General features: G+C 35.4%; 1 protein-coding gene across 11 annotated transcripts in view; it reads left to right on the forward strand.

Annotated features, from left to right (window-relative positions):
* The window catches only part of TAX1BP1 (Tax1 binding protein 1), a 69,291-nt gene that overhangs the window by 17,151 nt on the left and 27,060 nt on the right, over positions 1-25,080 (forward strand). For 7 of the 11 annotated variants that reach the window (XM_068935230.1, XM_068935233.1, XM_068935238.1 and 4 more), the window contains exons 3-9: positions 1,355-1,457; positions 5,588-5,775; positions 6,983-7,141; positions 20,297-20,445; positions 20,584-20,674; positions 22,153-22,338; positions 24,616-24,843. In XM_068935230.1, the coding sequence (XP_068791331.1) occupies positions 1,355-1,457; positions 5,588-5,775; positions 6,983-7,141; positions 20,297-20,445; positions 20,584-20,674; positions 22,153-22,338; positions 24,616-24,843 (1,104 nt within the window). The remainder of the gene's footprint in view (positions 1-1,354; positions 1,458-5,587; positions 5,776-6,982; positions 7,142-20,296; positions 20,446-20,583; positions 20,675-22,152; positions 22,339-24,615; positions 24,844-25,080) is intronic. The other 4 variants (XM_068935235.1, XM_068935237.1, XM_068935241.1 and 1 more) reach the window with 1 other exon arrangement.

The following is a 25,080-nucleotide window of genomic DNA, read 5'->3' on the forward strand; positions in this document are numbered from 1 at the left end:
ATGTCAAGAGTCAGTAGTGCTTCTCTCTAGTAAATGTTGAATCAAAGAAGTGGCTGCAGTTAGCAAAAGGATTATTATATCTCTTTTTGCTGTCATTCTTCCTTCTTGGTTTATAAAGAATATAAGAAAAGCCTTGGCGTGTCAGATCAGTTCAATATTTTCTCCAAACGTTAACTACCACCACACTTTTTAATAGAAATAAAATAAATGATTTTTAATGGACAGCTATGTAATAATTAATTACATTCAGTTCTGCTGCTGTTCTCATTTCCTGTAAAAATATCTCTTAAAATCTGGCAATTCCTCAAACCCTAATTCTTAATTCCTTTCAAAATGCATTATGATTATTATATTAAATATTCTTATATGCATTTATATATTTGTTATTTGTGTTTTATATCCTTTATAAAGGAGGATATGGCATGATATAAAAGTTGAGAAGTCTTGTCTTCTGAGGTAATAGAAATCTTGATTGGTAACTTTTTTTCTTCCTCTTGAACTGCCCCTTGAAAGAAAACATTCTCTGAGAAAGTTGGTGGGCAGTTTGTCCCCTTTCCTTCTTGTAAGTCTGCCAAGACAGCGTACCTGGGAACTGATAAATCATATTGCACTGGCCTTTTGACAAGGTTTTTTGGGGTGTGTGCGTATGTAATATATACATATATTTTATGTACACACACACATATACACATGCACACACACTGTATATAATGCATATAATATATTCTCACAGACTTAACATGTATATAAGAAAGAGTTAGCGTTCCAGTGAATGCTGTTTTTTCCGTATTGCATTTCAGAAGTTGTCAAAATAGTGCTAGTCTTATAGGCCTGTCAAATTTGGCCTTTTAATTTCAAAAACATAGCTGTCTTCATCCTTTTCATTAAAAGCTTTTTGTTTTCTGATCTGTCTATTGGATTGTAGTCACAAAACTGTCAACATTGGCAGAACTTGCCTAAGATGTTTAAGAACATCTGAACTTCTGAATTAATCTTTCTAGTTTTTCAATATGCTAATGTGTCTTTGCAGACAAATTTAAAGGTATATACCACATAGTAGTTTAATGTACAGTGAAAACTGACTGGTGTTTTAATTTATATAGACCCTTTTATTGCCTTGGACTCATTTATTGCTTTAGGTAACAAGCTTAATAAAATTCATGCTAAATCTTTGACATGCTTGTTAAAATATTCTTGATTTGTAAACATTGTTAAATATCTTTTTATTGCATGTTGAAGCTGAAATATACATATTACAGTATGTTGTAAAGGTCAGATCATGCTATCTTAACTGTTTATAACAAATTATTCTTTTTAATGTTATCTTTTTTTGTTGTGGTTTACTTTATTGTAGGTTGGTTGGAGTACTGCAAGAGATTATTACACGTTTCTTTGGTCACCTATGCCAGAAAATTATGTGGAAGGATCAACTGTTAATTGTGTGCTGACTTTTCAAGGTAGGTATTTATTACATAATGTAGTATCTATCTGTAATTAATAGCTTTCACAGTTTTAAAAACTTGATATATAGATTAAAATGCTGTATAAAAGCTTTAGATTTTTAAAAATACATGGAAAAATCTCTTCCAATGTAATGTCTTCTATGTGCTTTTTGAGGTTTGTTGTTGTTGTCACTTGTATCAAGTTTGTTCTGATTTTAGATGTGAAAAAAATTGTAAGAGAAACGTGTGACTCTGTATTTTTGCATAGCAGCGGATGATATCCGTGACTGATGGAAAGCAGCTCTGCAGCATGGAAACTATTCAAACACAGAAAGTGACTTTGCTTAATTATTGGTAGGGTTTTTAAATCTTGGAATGTCTCAGAACATTGTGTCTTTACATTGAGAATGGTGTTTAAAGGCTAGAGACTAGAGTGAGCCTTGTCAAGGAACAAAAGGGCAAATAATGTGTATGATAAAGTTTGATGATAGTTCAGAATTTTTCGAAGTGTTGCAGAGAACCTTTTGTTAGTGAAGTATCGATAACATAATTGCTGAAATTCAATTATAGATAAATATAAAATAATCCACAGTGAGGGACTTTGAATTCAAATTATTATTCAGGAATAAGATCTCAGTTTTATAGTAGTTGTACGAAAATATCTGTTTAGTGATCAGTAGCAAACTCTTTCCCCTCTCCCTCCCTACCGCCCCCTTATACAAGATGATTAGAATTTTTTAAGAATGGAAGAACAAAACAAAACGGTACAAATCTGTAGTATACCTGCATTTTCAACACTACTGTGAAGATCAGATTCTCTCCCTCCCCCTCCCAGTCTCAAAAAAGATCTAATGGTCCTGGAAAATTGACGAAGACCAACAGGAAGATCAAAATTAAGAAATTGCTTCTATTTAAAGAAGTGGCGTTACGAAGATGACACAGCCAAGCTCTTCTCATAAGAGACAGTGGCCATGAGTTGCGGCCTGGGAAATTTAGCTTCAACATTAGGAAAAACTTTTTCACCAAGAGGAAGCAGTGCAGTGCTCAAACAGTTATCCCAGAAAGGTTTGGGAGGATGGGATTCCAACGGATTTGATTCGACACAGCCACAGCGGACCCAATCTGGCGCTGACAGCAGTGTCTTTTTGAGTGGAAAGTTGGACTAGATGACTTTCAGAGCTTCTTTCTGCCAGGCATTTCAGCCTAGGAAAAGGAAATAATAAGTTATGACAGATGTCCGTTAAAAGGCAGAAGAGCTTCCCATGGCAGGGGTAAACTTTTTTCATTATTAGTATTTAAAGAAGTAGTAGGAGCTGTCAATGTAAGCTACCAGGTGACAGGTTCAAAACAGAGATAAAGAAATAGTACTTTTATAGTGCAGTTGATGTGCAGAACTTTCTGGAAATTATGGATCAACTCTGGATATTATGGATCAACACACGCATCTGCAAACCTGCATGTAAAAAAAGCACCTCCATTAAATTTGCTTATGCTTGTTTTATGTACCACGAGAGTTTTTTGTAGCATCATATATTCTTTTTTGTTTTTCCACAGTTGGCTTTACTCTTTATATAGGTACGTGTGTGGGTGTGTATTGCTTCTAACACAGCGTAGAAGTCCAGAGTGGCTCCTGGGTTGGTTGATTGACTTGTTAAGGGATGGATTCGCCTGTAGCCGAATATAGCGATAGCTTGAGTGATTTACTGTTCTTTCTCTTATCCCCAAGTCGATTTTTCTGTTAGCTTTGGTGGTGATCATATAAAATGGTCAGAAAATAGATCATGTGGATAACTTCGAATTCTGTGAAATGTGTATGTTTCCTCTAGAAACTGAGGAAAAAGTCATCCATTTCTTTTACAGTTATCAAAAATCCACTGGCTAAGAATGAATGACATTGGGTTGGACTCAAACTACAAGTGATGTAGAAACAAAGGACTCTGCTTCCCATTGTAGTCCTTCGAGTTATCCAGTGTTTTCATGTGTGGTGTAACTTAAGTATGGTGTCATTTGTTCTTTGCTTAAAGTCCATCATTTTTATAGAGCTCCCAGATCTCCATTCAAACAGTCTCCCTCTTGTATTTGAGATGTTTTAGTACTACTGAGATGAGATCATTAAAGCTTACAGGAGGTTACTTATCTGGCATAAGTGGTACTGTTTTGCAGCATGCTTTAAGTATTTTTGTATGACCAAATAGGTGTACTGAGGGGGGGGAAAGGTCAGGAGATTATTCTCTCCAGTACACGTTTGATACTAGAAAAAAATATTTTAATTAGTTTTAAAATCAGCTTGAACCAATTTAAAAACTTTCTGGAGCTGCAGGATAGATTGTTCTGAACCAGTTTCTGTGTAGTTCCACCTTATTTGAGAATCAGGTAAACGGGACTTAAAACTGCAGTGATACCTAGGAAAATATAGGCAGATCCAAAAGTGCAGAATCCCAACTTTTTGACCCTAATATATGAATGAAAATATGAAGTGTTGCGTAATGTTGGTGCCGTCCATGTAGTGAGTTTTTTCTGTTTGTTGGAAAAGTAGGTAAGAGTACTGTGGAAAAAAATCTTCCAAGAATCTGGAGTGAACGTTAATCATATTAATTAAAACAGCGATTCTGATGTTACACTTGACTCAAAACTGAAGGAACATCATGGAAGGCACGTGAAAGAAATTCCTGGATTTTTTCATTTGCTTATCTTAATTAAGGTTTTTATCAGACCTTTTTTGTGACCTAGAGAAGATTTTAGTTATATTTAGATTTCATTATTTTGAGTGGCACTTAAAAACAATTTCAGAAATGTAGATTATGCTCTCTTCTCATGCGTTTTTGGTACCTTTCTCATCTCTACTAATAGGCAAAATAAAAAAGATTTTGTGTAAGCTGATAGAATGAGAAAAGAGTGTGTGTGTGTGTGGGGGGAATACAACCTCACAAAATCTATTCATGACAAAACACTTATTAAATTTTTGACATTCAACATCTGTTTCTGAAAGTACTGGACATCTAGTGAATGGAATTTATTGATAAAAAAGGTAATAGAAGGGTAAATGGAAGGATTAAATCATGGTGAAATATGGACAGAAATGGGTGACAATGCCTGCCACTGGATATTTATTTAAAAAAAAAAAAAAAGTGGGGTCATCAGGTCAAATGTTAGATGGGGATTTTGTATGCTGGTATCTTCTTCAAACTATTTAGGATATCTGATAATTCAGTGTTCTAAATAAAACCAGATGGTTTTATTAGCATGAAATTGAATTGAGTGTAGTTTCTTGTATTTGCTAGTAAAGGTAAAAATCTCATTAGTTCTGGAAATGATTATTTAACATCTGCAAGCATGTCAGTTCAGGTGATAAGGGGCTTGATGCTGAAGGTATAGTGGGCAACAGTTACATTCAGTAGTCATACAGAAATTCCTCTGAAATAGACTGCTAATATGTGTATGTAGTATTGCATAGCTGTAAGAAAGACAATTTCTTCTTTGCTGAGGCAAAACTAGAATAAAATTTGTTTTTCTCAATTTCAAAAAATAAACTCTAAGTCTTTGATTTTTTCTATCAGTGCTTGCAGCTCACTAACATTGTGTGATCCATTCAGAGCAGTCCCTTGCTTTGGCACTTAGTGCAATTGGCTTTTACTCCATGAAAGCATGCAAAACTTGAACCTGGTAAAATTGCAGACTTGTCTTATTCTATCTTCATGTGGTGTTTTTGATTTTTAGTGAATAAGTGATTTTGGGGGCGGGGGAGGGACCTGGAAATGTTTGTTCTGTGTTTGTACAGCAGTTGCATAATAATGCAGTCTCGATCCATGTTTAGAACTTCAGGGCATCTCATTGCTGATAACTGAATCAATCTACTTCCTGTACATATATTCAGCAGCTATTATCTAATGTATTATAAGGTGATGTGTATACATAGCATCTGTTACCTGACAGTCTTCTAGGCCTTTATGTCCTATAATAATAATAAAAGCTAGGAGAGAATGTTTTGGGGAGGGGGAGGGGAATTGACTAAAAATGATGGCTTTTGAGTATGAAAGATACTGTAAGTCATACATGATCTGATAATGTATTTCCAGATGAGGACTGGCATAATAAATGTATTTCTGTTTATGATGGTTTGTTTAAAAACATATTTATTTTGATAGGATATTACCTACCAAATGATGATGGGGAATTTTACCAGTTCTGTTACGTGACACATAAAGGAGAGATCCGTGGAGCAAGCACACCTTTTCAGTTTCGTACCTCTTCCCCTGTTGAGGAATTGCTTACTATGGAAGATGAAGGAAACTCTGATATGTTAGTGGTGACTACAAAAGCTGGACTGCTCGAGGTTTGACTCACCGGTTTTCAAAATGTTACCCATCTCCTCATTTATGCATGCTTCTAGCTTTTTCTTTATTTGATAGATGAACCTGCAGACCACTTACAGGTTAAGTGAGTAAATTTTTAGTATGGTATTGCAATGAGGATAGACTGGGAAACCATAAGGGTTATTAATATATGCTCTCCCATCTACACTGTCCAACTAAGTAAATAGGCCAGTATTTCAAATGTAGCTTCCTGTTTGGAGGAAGGGGGGGAAAAACAGATATCCTTTGTGTTAAAGGGTGCTCATTGTAAGGCAAAAGAATTAAGGAACTAGTATTCTTTTAGTTATGCGCAACTGGAGAGTCCTGGAAACGGAGCTGAAAAATCGCAGGTGCCTAAGTGAGTTAGAACAGCTTGTTTTCTTAAAGTAGTGTTCTGTCTGCCATCTTCTTTGCTAAATTGATGTGGTTAGACTTGTGTGCTTGCATCCAGAGTCAAGACACTTCCACCTGCTTCTTGATACTTTATAGGCTAAAGCATACTTAAAAAAAGAAAAATCATGTGAGTTATTTATTGGAAAACTGCTCTGTATCTTCTCCTTAGTCTCCCATCAGATGTTTAATCTTTCTTTCAGTTGCCTCTATGCACTTGTATACAAGTCTTTGATTTATAGCATTCAAAATTTAGGGATAAGAGACTGTACAGAGATACAGCTGGAATATTTTTGCTTCTCCGGTCTTGGAGTATATGCCCATAGTGCTAAAAGTGAAGAAAAAGACCTTTCAAAACCTTTGCGATTGTCCCAGTTCATGTGCCTGTCCTTACTTGTGGCTATGTATGCATATTCAGTATTTTGTGAAATTCCTCAAACATTGTTTTAATGTGTGTGTCTACACTCAGCAGCCTTTTCTCACCAAGCTGTCGTCATCTTAATTAGCTCTTCCACAATTGTGGTCACTTGGGAGCAGTAAAAGCACTTCACTTAAGGAGGAAAAACTTGAGTACAAATAAAGACACTACAAAATGTGCTATCTAATGATGATGTAGTTAGTACTAGTTAGTTAAAATGAAATTTCAAAAATTTAGGGAAAAAGAAAACTAAAATAACCTAGCCAGAGAATGCACAAGTTTTGTGCTTCTACTCAAATGTAGGAGTAGCTAGTCATCCATTCATTTAATAGGAATTGTGGGGAGAAAATTATCAAAAAAGAATGTTTTTGTTTTTACAGTTTAAAATTGAAAAAATAATAAAAGAAAAAGAAGAGTTATTAAAGGTAACTGCTGTTCTGGAAAAGGAAACTGAACAACTCAGAGATCAAGTCGAAAGACTGGAAAAAGAACTTAACCATGAAAAGCAGAGATGTGACCAACTGCAAACAGAGCAAAAGGTTAGTTGTATAACTGATTAAAGCTGATGCAAAATGTCTGTAATCCTCCTTTTTTGAGAACCAATTAAACTGGGTGAAAATCGGCTATCAAAAACCCTCAGCAGTTAGATAGACATTTACACTAGAATAGGTCAGTTCCTATTAACCTCCTGCCACTATTCCTTTTATGTCGTAAAATGGTTAAAATATTTAAGGCTTTTGGTACCAGGCTTGGTAAGATAATCGATGACAGCTGTTACCAGATGTTTGACATTTAATTGTGGAATTCATAGTGGAAAGTAGTTGACAGTTTAAAGTTTGCTTATGTTAGTTGAGAATGGAGGAAGACTTTTCAAATAACTCCCATTAAGGAGTAATTATGTAGAACACATGATATCGGAAATGGGGGGGAAAATTTTGGTATTATAAAAACACACATTAAGACTTAACAGAGAATGCTACTGCCAGAGCATACAAAGAGTAAAAAATAAGTCAAGGCTTCTCTAAAAGCCTTCACAGAGGTCTGAAGATTTTAGAAGTGAGGGGAAAGAAAAACAAACCTAAAAAGTAACTTACAGTGTTGTTTAGTAGTGGAAATATAAATATAGCCAAAACCAGAGCAAGTTTCATTTGGAACTTCTACATATGGTAAGGGGGAAATCTAGTATAATAGAGAAAGGTATACAAGAGTCGGACCTAATCCGTTTTTAAGCTGCTGCTTTTTAAAAAACAACTTTTAGGAGAAGATTAAAAACATGTGGGAGGGAGGTGGTGACATGGACAAATTTGAAGTAATGAAGCCTATATAATTTAGCTGTGGACAGCAGTTAATAGGCTATTTCTAAATGCCAGTATGTATATGTCAGCAGTTCTGCCTGATACACCTTTAAGAGAAAGGAATTTGTTGAAGGAGTTTGAAACTGTTGAAACTTTGTAGTTTACTTTTGAACACTCAGAGTCAAGTGCGTAGATACTAGAATATTAGATAAAGGAAAAGAAAAGGCTAAGATCTGTTTTTTTAAAAAAAAAAGTTTAAAAGTTGCTTCTAAAAGAATTATTTTAATTTTAAGAACGTATGAGGGCCAGCTTAAATCAGTAAGACTAGATTTAAATCCCTTAAGCGTTTTATGTATTTGTTTGATGTTCCAATCAGGAGCTTGGTGGGTAAAACTGAATGAGCTATATAGACACCTTTTGCTGTCATCTGAGGTTCTCATCTAAAAAAAGTGGGAAAAAAATTGTGAATTCTAATACATATTACCTTTACTATGCCTTTTTAAAAACAGCTTATCAAATTGGATTTTGACAACTGGCCAGCACTATATCTTATACAGAGAGACTATATAAGAACAGAAGTGTTCTCGTACTTTGCACTTAACCTGTGAGGTTTTTTGGTTCTAAAGACTCATCTTTAAGACACCAGGATTTAGCAATTAGAATTTAATTTCAGGAATATTGTATTTTATGGTTTGTTATTGCCTTATATTGTGTTCAAATGGTGATGCAACGTGAAGAACTTCCGTTTATGGCTCAGCTAAGTAAGTATGGGGGAGAAGACTAACCTGAGGCTGGTACTGCTCTTCATCTGTCTATAATACTACAGAAGTTTTCTAACTTCTGCAGTTTTTTGGTCTCTCTCTTAAAAAGAAGAAAATTGTCGAAGAATTATGTTCCATTTTCTGCTGAGTTGAAACTTCTTTCTTTCCTGTATCTACATAAGCAGAATATAAATCTTGTGTCACTACTGAAAACCAAAACTTGATTTCACTGAATCAGGTACAGTAAATTAACCTGTTCCTCATCAGAAAGTTTAGTAAACAATAGTTTGTATGCAGCTTTTTATAGAACCTTTCCAGACCTGAATGATTTCCTGTCTTCCTCCTTCTCCTTATCTCCCTGCTCCAATACTTAAAATATAGTGCAGATGAGGCAATATATGATTTATCTTTGCTGGGAACACTGTACAGTAGGTTAATGGATAGACTTAAAGATTCCTGAGCAGCAATTATACAGCTCTTAATTAAAATAACTAGATTTTATTTTCTTTGTGCTTTAAAAAAAAGTCAGCTCCTTGTGACATAAATAGTTGTCATAGGCAATAAACTTAAACAGTGCATTAATCCAGCCATTTAAAAAAAACAAAGCCAGAAAGAATAACCTTGAAATGTTAAGTAATCAAAATATAGTTAAATTCTGTATGACAGCAGAATCTTCTCCTGTGCTTAGTGTGAGGTAGACTGCTTTTTCTTAAACCTTTAAGTTAAAGAATGATTGTTCTAAGTAGTTGAGTGTTTTTATTGTCCATGCTCCCTTGTCACATACAGATAGATTTTTAGCTATGTTCTGAATTTTGTTGTATAAATAGATAAAAAGTGGAGTTAGTTTAAATCTTTTTATAAAAAAAATTTAATTTATTCAGATATAGAACTCCAAATACTTTAAAAAAAAAACCTCTTTCAATATACTTCAGGGAGTATTAGGTTAATGACAAACATTAAAGCAAAGTATTCTATATACCCAAATAGAGTAATTATAAACACTAAGGTAAATATCACTGCCTTTGTAGTTTAAGAAGAAGCTGTGAGTAATGGAAATCTTAATTTCTGTTAAAATAAAACTAAGCTACATTTAACTACTTAGACAATCTCTGACTAGCATATTAATTTTTTTTTTTGCAACTACCTTTTGCCAAGAAATGCTCAAATAATATTTCTATTTGACCAAAGGCCCTATAAAATACCAGATTAGTGCAAAGGATTGTATTTTCTAAAAGCAGAATTAGTACAAGTGAAGGACATGAGCGTTTATTCTATTTGAGAGCAAAGCTATTTATACTACTAATGTGTTAGTAAGTGTTATTTTTTACCACCACTTTTATTCTGATAAGGAGGCCCTGGCGTCATGAACCCTTCTATATTAAATACTGGGCAATTCACTTGCCCCTTTTTTAAAAAACTTATCATATTAATTGCCTAGAAAAAATTATGAATCTCTCTTTGGCTTTTGATTAAGCTACCCTGTATTTTTATAATGAAATTTAACCGATTTTTGGATTGTAGCAAGACGTCATAGTAGATGAGTAAATTTTCTTACTGCAGCACAGTATAGCAAATACAGCTTATGTTCTTGATAGACAGGCTCCGAGTCCATAACATGAAAATATTTTGTTAAAGCATAGTTTCGTAGAGTCATATCTTGTGTTATGACGCTTTTTCTTTCTGATACTGACTTATTTTTCAGTTCTGAGAAATGCAGAAACATGGATTTCCTAATGCAAATAGCCATTGACAGACACAGCTATATCCATATTACTGTTTCCCTCCCACTCTTGATGTATTTGCTTCATTCCTTCCACCTAGCTGCTGACACAGAGTTCTGGGCAGTAGAAGTGTTGCCTTCTGTCTCTACTTTTTGACTAGTTGGGATGCTTTACAAGTAGTTCTTTGGAGGCTATTTGGGGCTCATGTTAGGAAGAAGCAAGCTGAAAATAGACCCTTCCCCCAGAGAAGATAGTATATTCAATTAAACTTATTCAGGTCTAATACAATCAGTGTGTTCACAGCATTTAAATATTGGACTACATGCACTATATGCCTAAGCTATATGTTTATGAAAATACGAAGATTCTCATTTCTGTGCTTTAGAAACAGATGAGTCCTGGTATTTATACGTATCACTTCAGGCTAGTAAGGATAACTGCCATGACAAATTACAGATTTAATTTTGCTAACAATGTTGTTGCTGTTCAGGAGACATGCGGTTTTTTGTTACCGTCTTAACAAGATTTCCATCTCGCTTCCTACCAAAGATGGAGTGAGGAACAAATGAATTCAGGGCATAAAGTCGTAATATATTGTTAGGATTGCAGAAACATTGCTTCTGAGTCTCAAACGTTACAGCATTTGAAGCCATTTCTTGTCCTTAAAGGTTTCGATCTTTTATGATATTTTTAATTTATCAGGTTTAAGTAAATATCAGTATTTTTGTTTGTATTTTAATCTCTACGTTCATGATTCTGCAGACTTAGTTTGCTCAGGTTGCCATCACTATCATCATAGAAAAAGAATATTTGTAGGACACAGCTCTGTGCTAACCAGTGTTTGTGCTCAGAGGGAGCATGCCCTCCTGCCCCACTACTGCTTTTCATACAGAGTTCCTGGCTCTGTGCTGGAAGTGGATAGGCATAAGAGGAGGCATTTGGCTGTTCCTGCAATTTCATCTGTCTGAATTAACTCTTGCCTTTTATAAAAGGTGATGAACTTTGTGTGTGTGTATACCACAGCATACAGAGCACAATTTGGGAAACTTTAGCAGGTCTGCACTGGAAACATGCATAGTTTTGTTTTCCTTCAGCTGATCACAGATGCACACAGCAGTATGGATTTTACACGATATTTTGACAGATACTTCATACACTTTACATGTTATGGTTAGTGCCATTACATTATAATAAAATAAGCTTAGGATACTATAGAACTTGGGACAAATCTTCCATCTTTAAGGTTGATCTCTTCCTATTCTCTTATTCAGAGGCTATTTAGCAGATCTAATATGTAGTTATTTGACAAGATCAGCTTATGGAGGGAATGGAATCATAACCTTCAGAGCTGGATTCTGACATGTGAATCTTTGCAAACTTTCTCCCCTGTCTCCTTCTGGCCCCCCCCCTCCCCCCCCCAAATGCACTCTTCCTGTGCCTGCCTCTTTGGTCTCCTGAAAGAGCTTTGTGCCTGTTACAGAAAAGCATGGTGTCCTTCTGCAGCCTTTTTCATGCCAATTTAACTATACCTGGATTTCCCCCATATGACATGAAGCTAGCTTGCATACAGTGCAAAGGTTTATCTTATCTGCTGCTACTCTGTTTGGGAATTAAGACTAAATATGAAAGTACTGAAAGTATTTCAGAAATGTCGCATCTCTTCTTTCTCAGTTAGTGTTTCTGAGTTAATTTTTTTCCAGGATGATATTCCTTGATAGTATACTTACTTTTCAGAGTCGTCATGGTATATAGAGTTTGCGACTCTACTAATATAACATGAATAATTACATGGTTAAAATAATAATTATGATTATTTTAATTAAGGAGATGACACATGATACATGGTCACCAAGTGTTCCGAATTGTTTTCAACCTTAAAATTTTTTTTGCTTTTTTCCTCCTGAGATCACTTGTTCACTGATACATACTTGAGTATGTGAGTCACTATGAGATTTACTAGGCTTATGTAACTTAATTCTTTTATGTGAGATCATGTTTTTCTTTTGGAAAAGTTGAAGGAAATTGAATGCAAAATTTAAGTGTTGTTTATGAATGTGTGTGTGTGTGTATATATATATATATATAAAAAAATGCATTTATTGTTGTTACCTAAGTTATAAATATATTTAATATTTTATACCTAGTATTATGAGTATATAATACCTATGTGTGTAAATGCAACAAATGCACTTTTTTAGTCTTTTTGTGTCTACCAGTTTTATGATGGGTACTTGAACTGTGTGTAAACTCTAAGGCAGCAGTGCACTCGCCTGCTATTTTAAGGTTTAGAGTCCCTGTCTTGGATGAAAGAAGCATGCTCTAATCATTGTGTCAGTCTTTCATCCATTTACTCTCTTGATGTTTTGTTACAATTCAATTTTGTAAATACAGGTTTTGTGAGTCTGTATTTCTGTAGAGGGATCAGAGCTTGCAAATCCGATTCTTTTGCAATCAATTGTCTCCCTCTAGTGGGCAAAGAATACTTCTGAACTGGTATCTATACTGTTACAGTGGTGGCAAATCTTACTCCTACTGTAGCGGTTTTCTTAAACATTTAACTTGGGTCAGAAGGAGCAAACTTACAGATTACCTGCTCTCTTTTTTGACCCTGTTGATGTTTGGTAATATTTCCATATGCGTGATGTTGGCATAAATTGGGGCAAAAGTGAATTTAATGACATAAATAACTTGTTCTTTCATCAGCTCTTTAAAAGTTTTTCACCCTTTGACTTTTTTTTTTTAATTGGTTGATTTATCTATCTGATAGGTAGTATTAATAGGATATCCATGTAAATTCAGGTACTACATAGGTGATCTGCCTGCCAGTAACTTTATTTAGCAGTCTTATTCAAATATCAGGGATTATTTTGAGGTGACTTCTGATGCCATTTTATAAGGAGTGTTCCTCTGGTTAGACAATGACAGATGTAGTGCAGTGTGATATGTCTGCAGTACAAGTGCCCAGTTCAGATTGTGTGTGTAAAAGTAAATGAATCAAGCAATTTTTCTCTGCTTTTTTGAATCAAGATACAGAATTTGTTTGTTTGTATGGTTGCTGTGCTAAAAATGATGGTCAGGGTGTTTCAGTGTTTTTTTTTTTTTTTAAACATGGAGGATATAAAATGATAACGACTTAAAGGCATGAATGAAAACTCGATTACTTGTGTTGGCATCAGCAATCACAGCACTCCTAGGTGCTGTAAACATCCCATGAAGAGAAAACCCGGTTTTACTGTTTTAGTGACTGTTTTGAGTGTGTATTGTTTGGTTGGTTGGTGGTGTGTGGTTGTTTTTTTTTTTTTTTTTTTTTTTGGTGCGAACATTTGTTAAACTGATTTAGTGAAATTTATTTCATTGGATAGTTGGGCAGACAAGTTTGGATTATTATTAAATGTTCTGGATAGGTATCCTGCGTGCACTTTAGCTCAAATTTATTTATTCATGAAAATGACTGTTTGCAAAAGTTTTCTGTGGGAATTATAAGAAATTTTAAGAAATTTACATATTGGAATGCAAACACATGCTACATAGTCATACTCAGTGTCTGTAAATGTGTAGTATTGTCTGTCCCCTGCAGAAAACTTGTATGTCTGTCACCTTCGTAAGACTAAAAGATGGCTAATGACACTAGATGAACATTTGCAAAGTGGAGCCTTAAGTGTGAAGAGAGAAGCACACAGTATTTATTCTGTTTAATAGCGTCAGTTGTATAGATTAACATATTTAAATTACTACTACTGTGTTTTATTAGATTTTGGAATACTAAATGCTAATTCCAAAATCATGACGATTAAGCTCAGTTTATTGTAAACTCTTCCTTTTCAGTGTCTCTAGATGCACTCTTTCCTGGGTAATGTCTTTCAAAGTTATATCTACTACTTCTATGGAAAATGATGACCTGTGTTTGCTGTTGAAAGGAGAGGCTTTATTCTTCCGTCTCTTGTACCATAATCAAAACATCCTTAGAGTCAAAACAATACTTCTTTTAAAAACTTATTTTGTGATTTCAAGGCCAGAACTGCAAGATCCTACAGCTCTTTCTACCTCCTCCATTCGAATGTCATAAAAATGAGGTGTCATGAAAGACAGTAAATGTTGGACTGGGATACTGTATGGTGTTGTGTGTGGTTTTCTTTTTTTTTTTTGTTTTAGCAATATTTCTATTGCCAGTCATGGGCATGAAGATAAAAACTTAATGTCATTGAGTTTACTGGGGATTGATTTACTGCTTTACTTTGCTGAATGATTAAATTTCATTTTGGAAAGAAAAGTTACTACTTGAGTTTTGCTTTCAGAGCATTCAGGCTTTGCATCGTAAGAATGCTCAGATAAATCTTGCAGTGGCTGCAACGGTAGTGTTGTGTTCATCATTTGTCCTCTGAGATCCTATAAACAGAGTATGATATCAGCCAAGTATTTTACATATCTCTGTTGGAGCTGCTATAATGTCAGTGGGATAAGTAAAAGGGTTCTGTAGATAATTCATCTAGATCCCTTGAGTTCTCTACGGTGTGTGAAACGTAATAGTAGTTCCCTTGATTAGTGCAAGGGCTAGAACTGTTGAGTTTATCCTACAGTCTTTATCTCAGTGGAACCCTGATGTTCTTTTCTTTGCTTGTTTGGCAATGTTCTTGAAAGACGCATTAATTTTATGATTTCTATACTCTATCAAAAGGTGCTGCAATTTTGTAATGTCGGAGGCAAACATTACTGAGCAGGAGGTAAACTAATAAATGAGAAACCATAAGGGCTAAAGAGATCAGCCTATACATAGGTCAAGGATTTTGTATGGGATCTTAATTCGCGCTATAGGCTCTGTCCAAATCTGTTGTGACTTAGTGCTGTTACTGGTATGGACTTAAATGCCATTAGAGTCTGGCATAGCATGATCTTCATGTATTCTTTAGATAAAGCTATCGTTATAAGCTCTAAGAGGTTTCAGTCAATGTGTTTAGGATTAGGCTATGCATGTCTAAAGCCACTGATGTGATTTAAAAAAAAAAAAAAAAAAAAAAGCCACTTCTTGACGTAAAATCTCGGTTATTTCAGGATCTCAATGTAATGCATTGTAAATAAATAAATCACATTATGTGTAATGGCAGTTCTTTTGGGGGGCAGACCCGTATGTGATTACAATAAAATCCCGTTGTTATAATAATAATATAATAATATTATAATATAATAAAAATAATATAATAATATTATTATTGATATAATAAAAACAATCAATCTTAAATATTTCGCTATTTTGCCGTAACAAGAAAAAAATTTCAGTGCCTTATCTTTCCTCCGACTCCCCATCTGAAAGCACATGGGACTTTTCAAACTGGAATTTTGATTCTGGGAAAATGAATTTGTCTGACAGCTACCTTAAATTTCTTTGTTGCATTTCGTTAGGCTACTAATAATTATATAATTTTTTGTTGTTGTTTTGGAAGCTTTTGTTTTGCAGCAGTGAAGCTGACTTAAGTAATTTCTGGCTTCTTCTGGTCCCTGCTATGCAGTTTGGTTTCCACTTTATCAATAATGCTGTTGCAACTCTTTGTGGGAGCTGCATTTGTAACCTGGATTAAAGAAATGATCCAACCTTAAAAATAATGTTACAATTGTCAGATATTTTTAAACTAGATCGTTAAAATGATCTATGCTTTTTGCTATGCTTTTCTTTCTGTTACGAGAGTGGAAGAAACTTTAATGAATATAGAATATTCTATACCTTATACAGAATATTATATGTATATATAGAATATATATAACCCTTATCAGGTAGATTAGGAGAAATTGAGTAAACAGTAATTTAATCATCTTTTCTGTGTAATAGAGGTTGTACATGTAGTTAACGTGTTTACTATATTCTTCCACTTTTGACTCCTCTTAAAACACATAAAATAGTCTAAGAGCACTCGTTTTAGATTTTACAGGCTCTGGAACCACTGTAACTGGAGTGTAAGGGACTAGGATTGCAGCATCTAAATTGAATTGCTAAAAATGCTGTAGAATAACAAGTCGTTTCTAAAAAAAATTAATCCTTTTTCTTTCAAAACTGTAGGCTTTATTTGTATCTAAACAAGTTTATTAGGTGAGAATCTGTTAAGTATGGAACTTTTACATTTTAATACCATGTCCCTTTAGAATAACTAGCAAAGCAGCATCAATTGTAATGCTGTTTGTGGAGTGTATTTTTTCAGGCTATTAATTCCTTTTAATATATGTTACCTTTGGCAGGCTATTTGAACTGTTTGTACAGTTTGTATATATATATATAACATATCTGATTAAATTCTTTTGAAGGCATTTGAGTTACAACAGCTACAGTTATGCCAAAATGGTGTTTAGAGAAAACACAGATAGGCATTGAAATAGACTTTTTACTATACTACTTTCAAAACAGAGGCAAATAATTAGTCTCCACTGCACAGGGGAAGGACAGGCATTTATAATGTGTGTAGTTACTTCTGGTTATATAGCAAGTTTTACTTGGAATACTGACTTTAATTAAAACTTGCTGCCTTCTCTACACCAAAGTAACGCGTTTTCGATTGCAGGAAACTGATAGCTCTTCAGAAATAAAAGCCTTACAAAAACTGTGCGTCTTCTGCTCCAAGACTGCTTTCAACAAAGTAGGCATTCATGTTGCCTTTCTTCTCAGAATTCTTTATATGCGTTAAACACTGGCAATTCTGAGAAGTCTGAACAGCAATTTAGAGTTCAAATAGTTGGAATGGATTAGCCCTTTTTCCTTTCAAGTAGTATACGTAACGAAAATTAAAATCTGCTTCATGCGCTAGTGTAAAGTTCAGGAAGCAAATGAGATGTCAGATCAGTTACATTTGCCACCCTTGCAGTTCCCCCACCTCCCAAAAAATCATATAATACCCAAACTTCTGTTCAGTTGCTTATAAAAGCAGGGCTTAATTACCCTTGCTAACAGCATATTTTTGACAATTAATGAGTAAAACCAGTCCTCATTATATTTTATTGTATTTTAAAAATTGTTAGTTAAGTTAGAATCTGGCCAGAAAGGGTTCTCCATGAACTCTGATATGTTTCTCCTGATTTAACAGTACAGTTTTGTTGCCTCAGGGCATTAAGCTTTATTTAAAAATGAATTGATCATCTAGTGCTTTGATCTTCCAAATGCAAAGTAAAAAGACAACTTGTACCTTTAGTGTCTGCACAAACACTGTAGGTCATGCTGTAGTCTGTCACATTGGTCAGTCTATCTTGACCTTGTTTACACTTTGATTCATACCATGCTCGTGGCTGATATTAAGCTGAACTTCACAGAATTTTGATATGAAAAGTAGTAACGTATTGTCTTGTTATGTGTGCTCCACTCTAGTATTGTTAACGTCTTTTCTCAAGAAAATAGCATCATAGAAAAATAATGTTTTTTCAGGGTTATTTAAGATAACTAGTGATTTTACTGTGATGGAAGTGACACTTAACTGTCCATGGCTCACAACACTATGAACACAACTACAGTAAGCATAATGAATGCTGTACTCACAGTGGCTTTACATCTTGCATCTGTTATCTTTCCAAAAAAGCAGTGTTGAAGTCACTTTTGGCCTGCTATGATGAGAAGATTGGCTTGGTGGATGAGGGGAGAGCAGTGAATGTTGTTTAGTTTGACTTTAGTAAGGCTTTTGACACTGTCTCCTGTTGCATCCTCACAGACAAACTGATGAAATGTGGGCTGGTGGTCAGTAAGGTGGATTGAAAACTGGCTGAACTGAAGGTTGCAATCAGTGGCATGAAGTCCAGCTGGAGGCTGGCGACTGGCAGTGTCTCCCGGGGTTGATACTAAGGCCAATACTGTTTAATGTCTTTAAAAATGACCTGGATGTTGGGACCAAATGCACCCTTAGCAAGTTCACAGATGATACAAAGCTGGGAGGACCAGCTGCTGTACCAGATGGTTGTGCTGCCATTCAGAGAGACCTCGACAGGCTGGAGAAATGGGCAGAGAGGAATCTCATGAAGTTCAACAAAGGGAAGTGCAGAGTCCTTGCACCTGGGGAGGAATCACCCCATGCACCAGTACATGCTGGAGGCTGACTGGCTGGAGAGCAGCTTTGCAGAGAAGGACCTGGGGGTCCTGATGGACAAGTTCAACAAGGTGCCCAGTGACAGGACAAGAAGCATAAACTGAAACACAGGAAATTCCACTTGAGCCTGAGAAAACACCTCTTTACTGTGAGGGTGGTTGAACACTGGAACAGGTTGCCCAGAGAGGTTGTGGAGTCTCCATCCTTGGAGATATTCAAAACCCAACTGGATGTGGTCCTGGGCAACCTGTTGTAGGTGACCGTGCTTGAGCAGTGAGGGTTGGACTAGACGATCTCCAGAGGTCGCTTCCAACCCCACACATTCTGTGATTCTGCTGTTATCAACCTCTGTATTCGCTTCTGTTCTCTAAGACGCTAGTCCTGCAATATGTTTCATGAGATTATCACATCTTCCAAATGTTTGATCTAACCCTTTATCATCACGAATGGTTGTATTCTATTTTTACTCCTTTTCCCTGCAGCTATCTTAGCTGTGACTTGACTAATTTAGTTATCTGGTCAAATGTAAGCTCTTAGTCTTTTCAGGTAAAAGAAAGTACAAACAAAAGTAGAAGTTGTTTATATACTTAAAGCTAGACAATTCATGATTAGTTTGCAGAAGGAAGGCCAAAAAATTTGGAAGTTATCTTCCTTTCTCTGTCTGTCTGTCTGTCTGTCTCTCTCTAAATTCTTTGATGGTCTTTGCAAAAGTGGATGCTTCTACCAAAACAGAAACTCCTTATTGAGCCTCTTACCTTTTCTATTGTATTCTTCTTGTTTTTCAGTACAAGTATAAATCTCTAGCCTTTATGATTTGAATTTGCAAATTATTTTTTTTCATCTAATGATCCTCTTTTCCACCCCTCTCCTGACATCCTCTGACATCCTCTTTGGTCTTTCCAATAGTAGGCTATTCAATGTATGTTTTCATACTTCTTACTCCTTTCTTTCCTCATCAGGAAAACTAGAGTGAATCCTGTGGTAGTGAAGAACAGTATTTTTAATATACATAACAGATATTAATTTTGATTTTTTTCCCCTCATGATACCTGTACTTCAGACTGAACAAGAATGACTGTTTTTTTTTTAAGAAGATAGTCTCATCTAAGATTATGAAGAGAAAAATTAAATTTCAATCAGAATACATCTTCCTCTTCTGTATCTTGATCCTGACTGCTTATCCTTTTAGTCTTTTCTTACGTATTTTCTATTTCTCTGGTGCTCTTTTAGGGTAAAGCCCATGTTGTAGGTAATTGGCATCATTCAAAGATAGAAGGAATGAATATACGTAGCATGTTTAGTATATTTTTAACCCAGATTAGAGGTTTAAAAGGGCTTGGCATGCATTTTAGGGAAGAGAGGAGACCTCATGGTTATCTTTCTTATATTGAAGCTTTACATATGCTCTGAAGTGAAAGCAGCGAGTAATTGAAAGCATTTTACACTTTTTAAAAATAGGTTTAAAATATTTTAATTGTATAAACTTGATACTGTCTAAACTGAATGTTCAAATTCATGTGTGAGTGCTGTGCTGCTTATTACATTAATGGACAGTTTAGAATATAGGCATGATTTCAGAGCGTACATGCTGGGATCTTTTGTCTTATAGTAAACTTAAAGGTATTACTGAAAAATTGTGGAAGCAATACATATAGTATTTATGTGCAAGATACTTCTTAAAACTTGAAGTAACTTATGGTATGTTTGTGACATGTTCCTTGATACTAGGAAGACAACAGGCTTTTTTTTGCATATACCCTAGAAATAAGCAGTATTTCTACATTTTAGCATTAATTCAAATAACATTTTCTAGTTCTAAAGGTGTGCATTCTTAAATGACATGTATTTACAATTTTTTTTTTTAAGGCTAATATTCAAGCATCAGAAACTCTTAAGACTGAAAATGATGATCTGAAGAAGAAGCATGATGAGGCTGCTTCAAAAGTTCTCCAGCTGGAAGAAGATATCATGACTGTTACACAAAAAGCCATTGCAAAAGAAACAGAGTTAGACAGGTATTTAGTTGTTTGTCTCTTACCTTCCATTTTTTACTACTTATTTCCACAGGTATTCTTTTAAAGTATATACTTCTTAATATATGAATTAATTGTCTTTAAGAGTTCTGTTTACTAAGAAATTTGTTAATTTCTTAGTCTGAAGGACAAACTGAAGAAAGTAATTCTTGAGAAGGAGCAACTTGAATGTGTCTTAAAGACAGAAAAGGATGAAAAAGAACTTTATAAGGTAATTTATCCCTTCTCCTTGTATACATTGAAATGAAGTGGCTTGAAATAAGGGTAATAACATTTTATAGAGAGGTGTGATAAATTGGATGTTGAGGCAGAAAGGAAATGGGTCATTTCTGTGAACACATTTTTAAGACAGTTATAAATGCTCCTGGATAACATTGGATGAAGAAAATAGCATTTGAATTTCTCCAAGGGTATAAAAATGTCCCTAAGAAGGAGGATGTATAACCACTTTGTTAAAATGCAAACGCAGTAACCTAAAATAGTAGATGCTACTGAGGTAGTTCTTTAATTCTACAATGCATCGTCCAGTAATTGATTGTCTTAACACAACTGTGAAAAAGTAAATTGCTTTTTACTACTGTAAATTCTTTCTCCAGAGTGTGTTTTCTAGATCCCTATTCTTGAGTCTGGTGCATAACTTTGAGAAACTGTAGCAGGATCTATGTTGCACTGATTTTACAAGCAGAGCCGACTCCTTTTGCTGATATTGGGAAGCAGCCTTATTATAAAAAGAGTCTCACAAATAGTCTTAAAGCCCAGAACTGTTGGCTAGTTGAAGTGAGCTGTTGGAACCAGCCTGAGTACAACAAGCATGTATACTTGATTTTTATATTGGCCTGCTGTACTAGCGTGTCTAATTTGATGCGACCCCGCGCTTAGAAAAGTAGCTGCAGAAACCGATCAGCCTTTAGAAATGTCATCCCTAATCTGACTTGAGCTGGTGGCTGTTAGTTTTCATACTCCTCTTGGCAAAAAAATCCTTTATCTGGCTCATATGCTAGGATGAAGAAATGTTTAGGTTGTGAAGCAAATTGTATGTGTTGAAAAGATTATTTGCCTTCATAGGAAAAGGTCTTTATGTGGCAGACAATGTTAGATTTACTCCAGAAGTTATCTTAAAATCTCAAAACGTCTTTCAGAAGCGAGGTATTCCGTTGTGAGTAAATGGCACAAATCTTTTAGCGTTTGAGTGGACAACGCTTGAGTACAACAGTTTTCACTTAGTAGGCATAAGAAGATATACTTGGTGACATCTTAAAAAACAGCTCTAGGGTTGTGAAAGTAGTTTGCTGTCTTTGGAGCCACATATAGCTGTTGTAGTCCTGTTTACTTAGGTGATTGTAAGTAGATGCTACTAGAAGATGAATTTCTTTTTAGCTTTCTTCCAGTAATTTTAAAGGGTGTGTAGCTTTCCTGCATTTGTGAAGAGAGGAGTTAGTTTTCAAAAGTTTAGCTTGATGTGGACAGAAATCAGGGGCTGAACCTCTAGCTGTAGAGTGGAGCTGTTGTTAGATGATCCAGCTGATGAAAAGATTTGTGCTGCGAGGGTAGTGATATTACCAAATGTTTAATTTTTCTCTTTACCTATTCTAATCTGAGATGAGTTAGAATTTAGTAAACACTTAATTGAACAGATAGTAGTCTTTATAATGTGGAAGAAGAGTTTGACATTTTTTAGCATCATTACAGATACACTTGAAGAATACAGAAATAGAAAACACCAAACTAGTAAAAGAGATCCAGACGTTTAAGAATTTGGATGCAAACAAAGAAAACATGATAACGTATTATAAAGAGGAGGTTGGCAGATTACAGCTATTTATAGCAGAGAAAGAAAGTATGAAGAAAGCTTTTTTACTCTCCTCATCCAACAAGGTAAGCATTACTAATATAATTGGCCTGGTTAAAAATAAGTATTTCTAAAGTTTGTAAAGTTTGTAAGTCTTTGACAAAAGAAAGGAGGAAGTTGAAGATACCTCCAGGGTATAGGCCGAGAGGCAAGAGACTCCTTGTTTTCTCAGCAGAGAGAGAAAATGAGCAAAGAGGAAAGTTAATTAGTTTTGCTCACTCCGAGCATTTTGAGAAGAGTTTGATACCTGATGAACTGTGAGATAAGCTAGATGTAAAGAATTAGTTGGTCAATTCAGTAAAAATGGCGTATTCCTGAGAGTTGCTTGTAACTTCATAAAAAAAGGACAGAGTGAGAAAAAGAGAAAAGGATGTGGCCGTGTTGAGACTGCAGAGGGTAAGGACGTGCTGAAAGACGTGCCGGAGGGCTTGTTAGGTGAATGTACTGTCAATATATGACAATGTAAAACCTCAGGAAGGATAAGATGCCACATAAATGGACAAAATCAAATGAGAAGTCAGCAGGAAGAGTGCCGGTAGGACTTGTAAAGAAGAGTTAACCTTCGCTATGCAGTGTGGTTAGCAAGTAGCGTGGCACGATAGGAGAGTGAAAGTGCTGAAGACCTGGTGTCCACGCTGCCCATGTTCCAAGGGGTGGTTTTAGCATGCCATAGATTGAATACCCATTAGTTGTTGGAGCGTATTAGGTTTGTTCCTGGTACGCATCTTCCTGTTTAGTTTCATCTGAAAGGAATCCAGTCCCTGTGCTCTGAGAATGTTCTGTGATGTGATCTGAAGAGTGATAAGGTGGAATGACTGGGAGATTTGCTCCACAAATGTACTCCTAATCTAAACTCAAGAGGTAAAATAGGTGCAGCCTTTGCAGAGGCCAGCACAGAAAAGTCAGAATATGCAGGTGATGCACTGATTTTTACTTCTAACTTGTGCGTCTTGTCAGTCTTCTCACTGGAAGAGTGATCTAGATCTTGAAGGAACAGAAATTGCATTAAAGGAGTATGAATTATGAATATAAAATTGTAGTAGTGAAGTAGTGCTATTGAGAATGGAAATAGTAAGAAGGCAAAAGGAACACATTATTGTGCTTTAAATTAGAACACCTTCTTTTTGTCTTATGACTGTTTTACAGTTTTTTTTCTGAATGTGTTAAATTACTCCAGTATTTTACTTTGAAATAAGAATGTGTAATGTGTGTGTCAATATTGGAGCAACTAAAAATTTGTCACTTATTAGTCTCGGGAAGTATTTGTCACTTCTGGTAGGATCACTTAATGTCTGTCTTGCACTATGAAACCCCTTATATCTACTGAAATGTAGCTGATGTATGATCTGCCGTAGAAAACAGCTAAGGGATGGGACTTCAAGAAATCTCCTAGTCCATCCACCTGCATGAATGTTTACAAAGTACATTAGTATTCCGCTGGACAATCTGCTATTCAAAAATCAGCAAGTAGCACACTAGAAATACCTGAATTTATGTCTGGACTCAAGAATATGAGATGATTGTGCCTCAAGGAAGCTCAGAGGCTGAGAGTGGCTTATAGCAACTTTTTAATTTTTGTGATTCTGGGCTTTTGTGAGGGATGAGAGGCCATAGTGCAGCTTGGTCAGTGGTTCCTTGGGCTGCCTATGGAGCTGCAGCAGTGGTGAGAATCTTAGAATGCTTCATACTGCAATTCATACTCTGTTGCTTTTTGCTCTCAACTCCCTTGGAAAAGCATGTTGTGCAAGATCTTGGGAAATGGAGTTGTATGAAAAACATCCCGAAGCTCTTTTACACAGTGTCCACACTAAAGAATCTTATGTGATGCAGTTGTAGGCATTTTAAGGCCTCTTATTCTGCTGTTACCTGAAGTGTCTTACTGTGGAGTGAACTTTGGTTTTGAAACTGGGTGGCCATTTATCCTACTTTAGTGTTCTACAGTGATCAGAACAAAGATGTTCTGGGAGAAGAAATTTTTGATGAGTATGCTTAACATTAAAATTAAAGCTGAAAATGCAACAAAAATATAGAATAGGTAAAATTATATTTAAATCTGTCTTTTGAGATAGTGATTGTTCATGTACCTTTATCTCATGGTGAAATATGATTGCGCACAATCATTAGCAGAGAAAATATATGGCAAAAATGATACTTACTCTCAACCTTATTGCTTTAGGCTTTTTGCTAAAGCCACCAGGAAAAACTTGATTTCTCCTGTAAATGTTTCCAGTTCCTAAACCAGCCTTTATTTAAACTTTTTGAGTTCAAAGATGATTGATTCCTTCCCTCTCTCTCTTTCCCAGGAGGATGCAAGTATTTTAAAAGAACAGCTTCGAAAAGCTGAAGATCAGATTCAGGCTAGCAAACAAGAAGCTGTCCTAATGTCAAAAGAGTTGAGTGACGCAGTAAATGTGCGAGATAAGACGATTGCAGACCTTCATAGTGCACGTCTCGAAAACGAGAAGTTGAAAAAGCAGCTTGCTGATGCTTTAGCTGAACTTAAGAAGATCACAGCTTTGAAAAATGAGCAGGTAAATTTTTACTTTTTAGTACTGAAACTTACCTGTATTCACAAAATCTGGCTGGCTTTGCTAAAATTGGGAAATAAATATGTATTTGGATAATTATTATTAACAAATTCTCTTCTGGCAGTCAAGGTATTACATTTAATCAAATGCATGTTAGCTGAATTGGAAGACTGGTAAGAAAGAAAGTTTCTACTGCTTCTTGTAGTAACTCCCTTGCCACCCCTCCCCCAAATTACTTTT

Source organism: Struthio camelus, chromosome 2, assembly GCF_040807025.1.
Source record: "Struthio camelus isolate bStrCam1 chromosome 2, bStrCam1.hap1, whole genome shotgun sequence".
Lineage (NCBI taxonomy): Eukaryota > Metazoa > Chordata > Aves > Struthioniformes > Struthionidae > Struthio > Struthio camelus.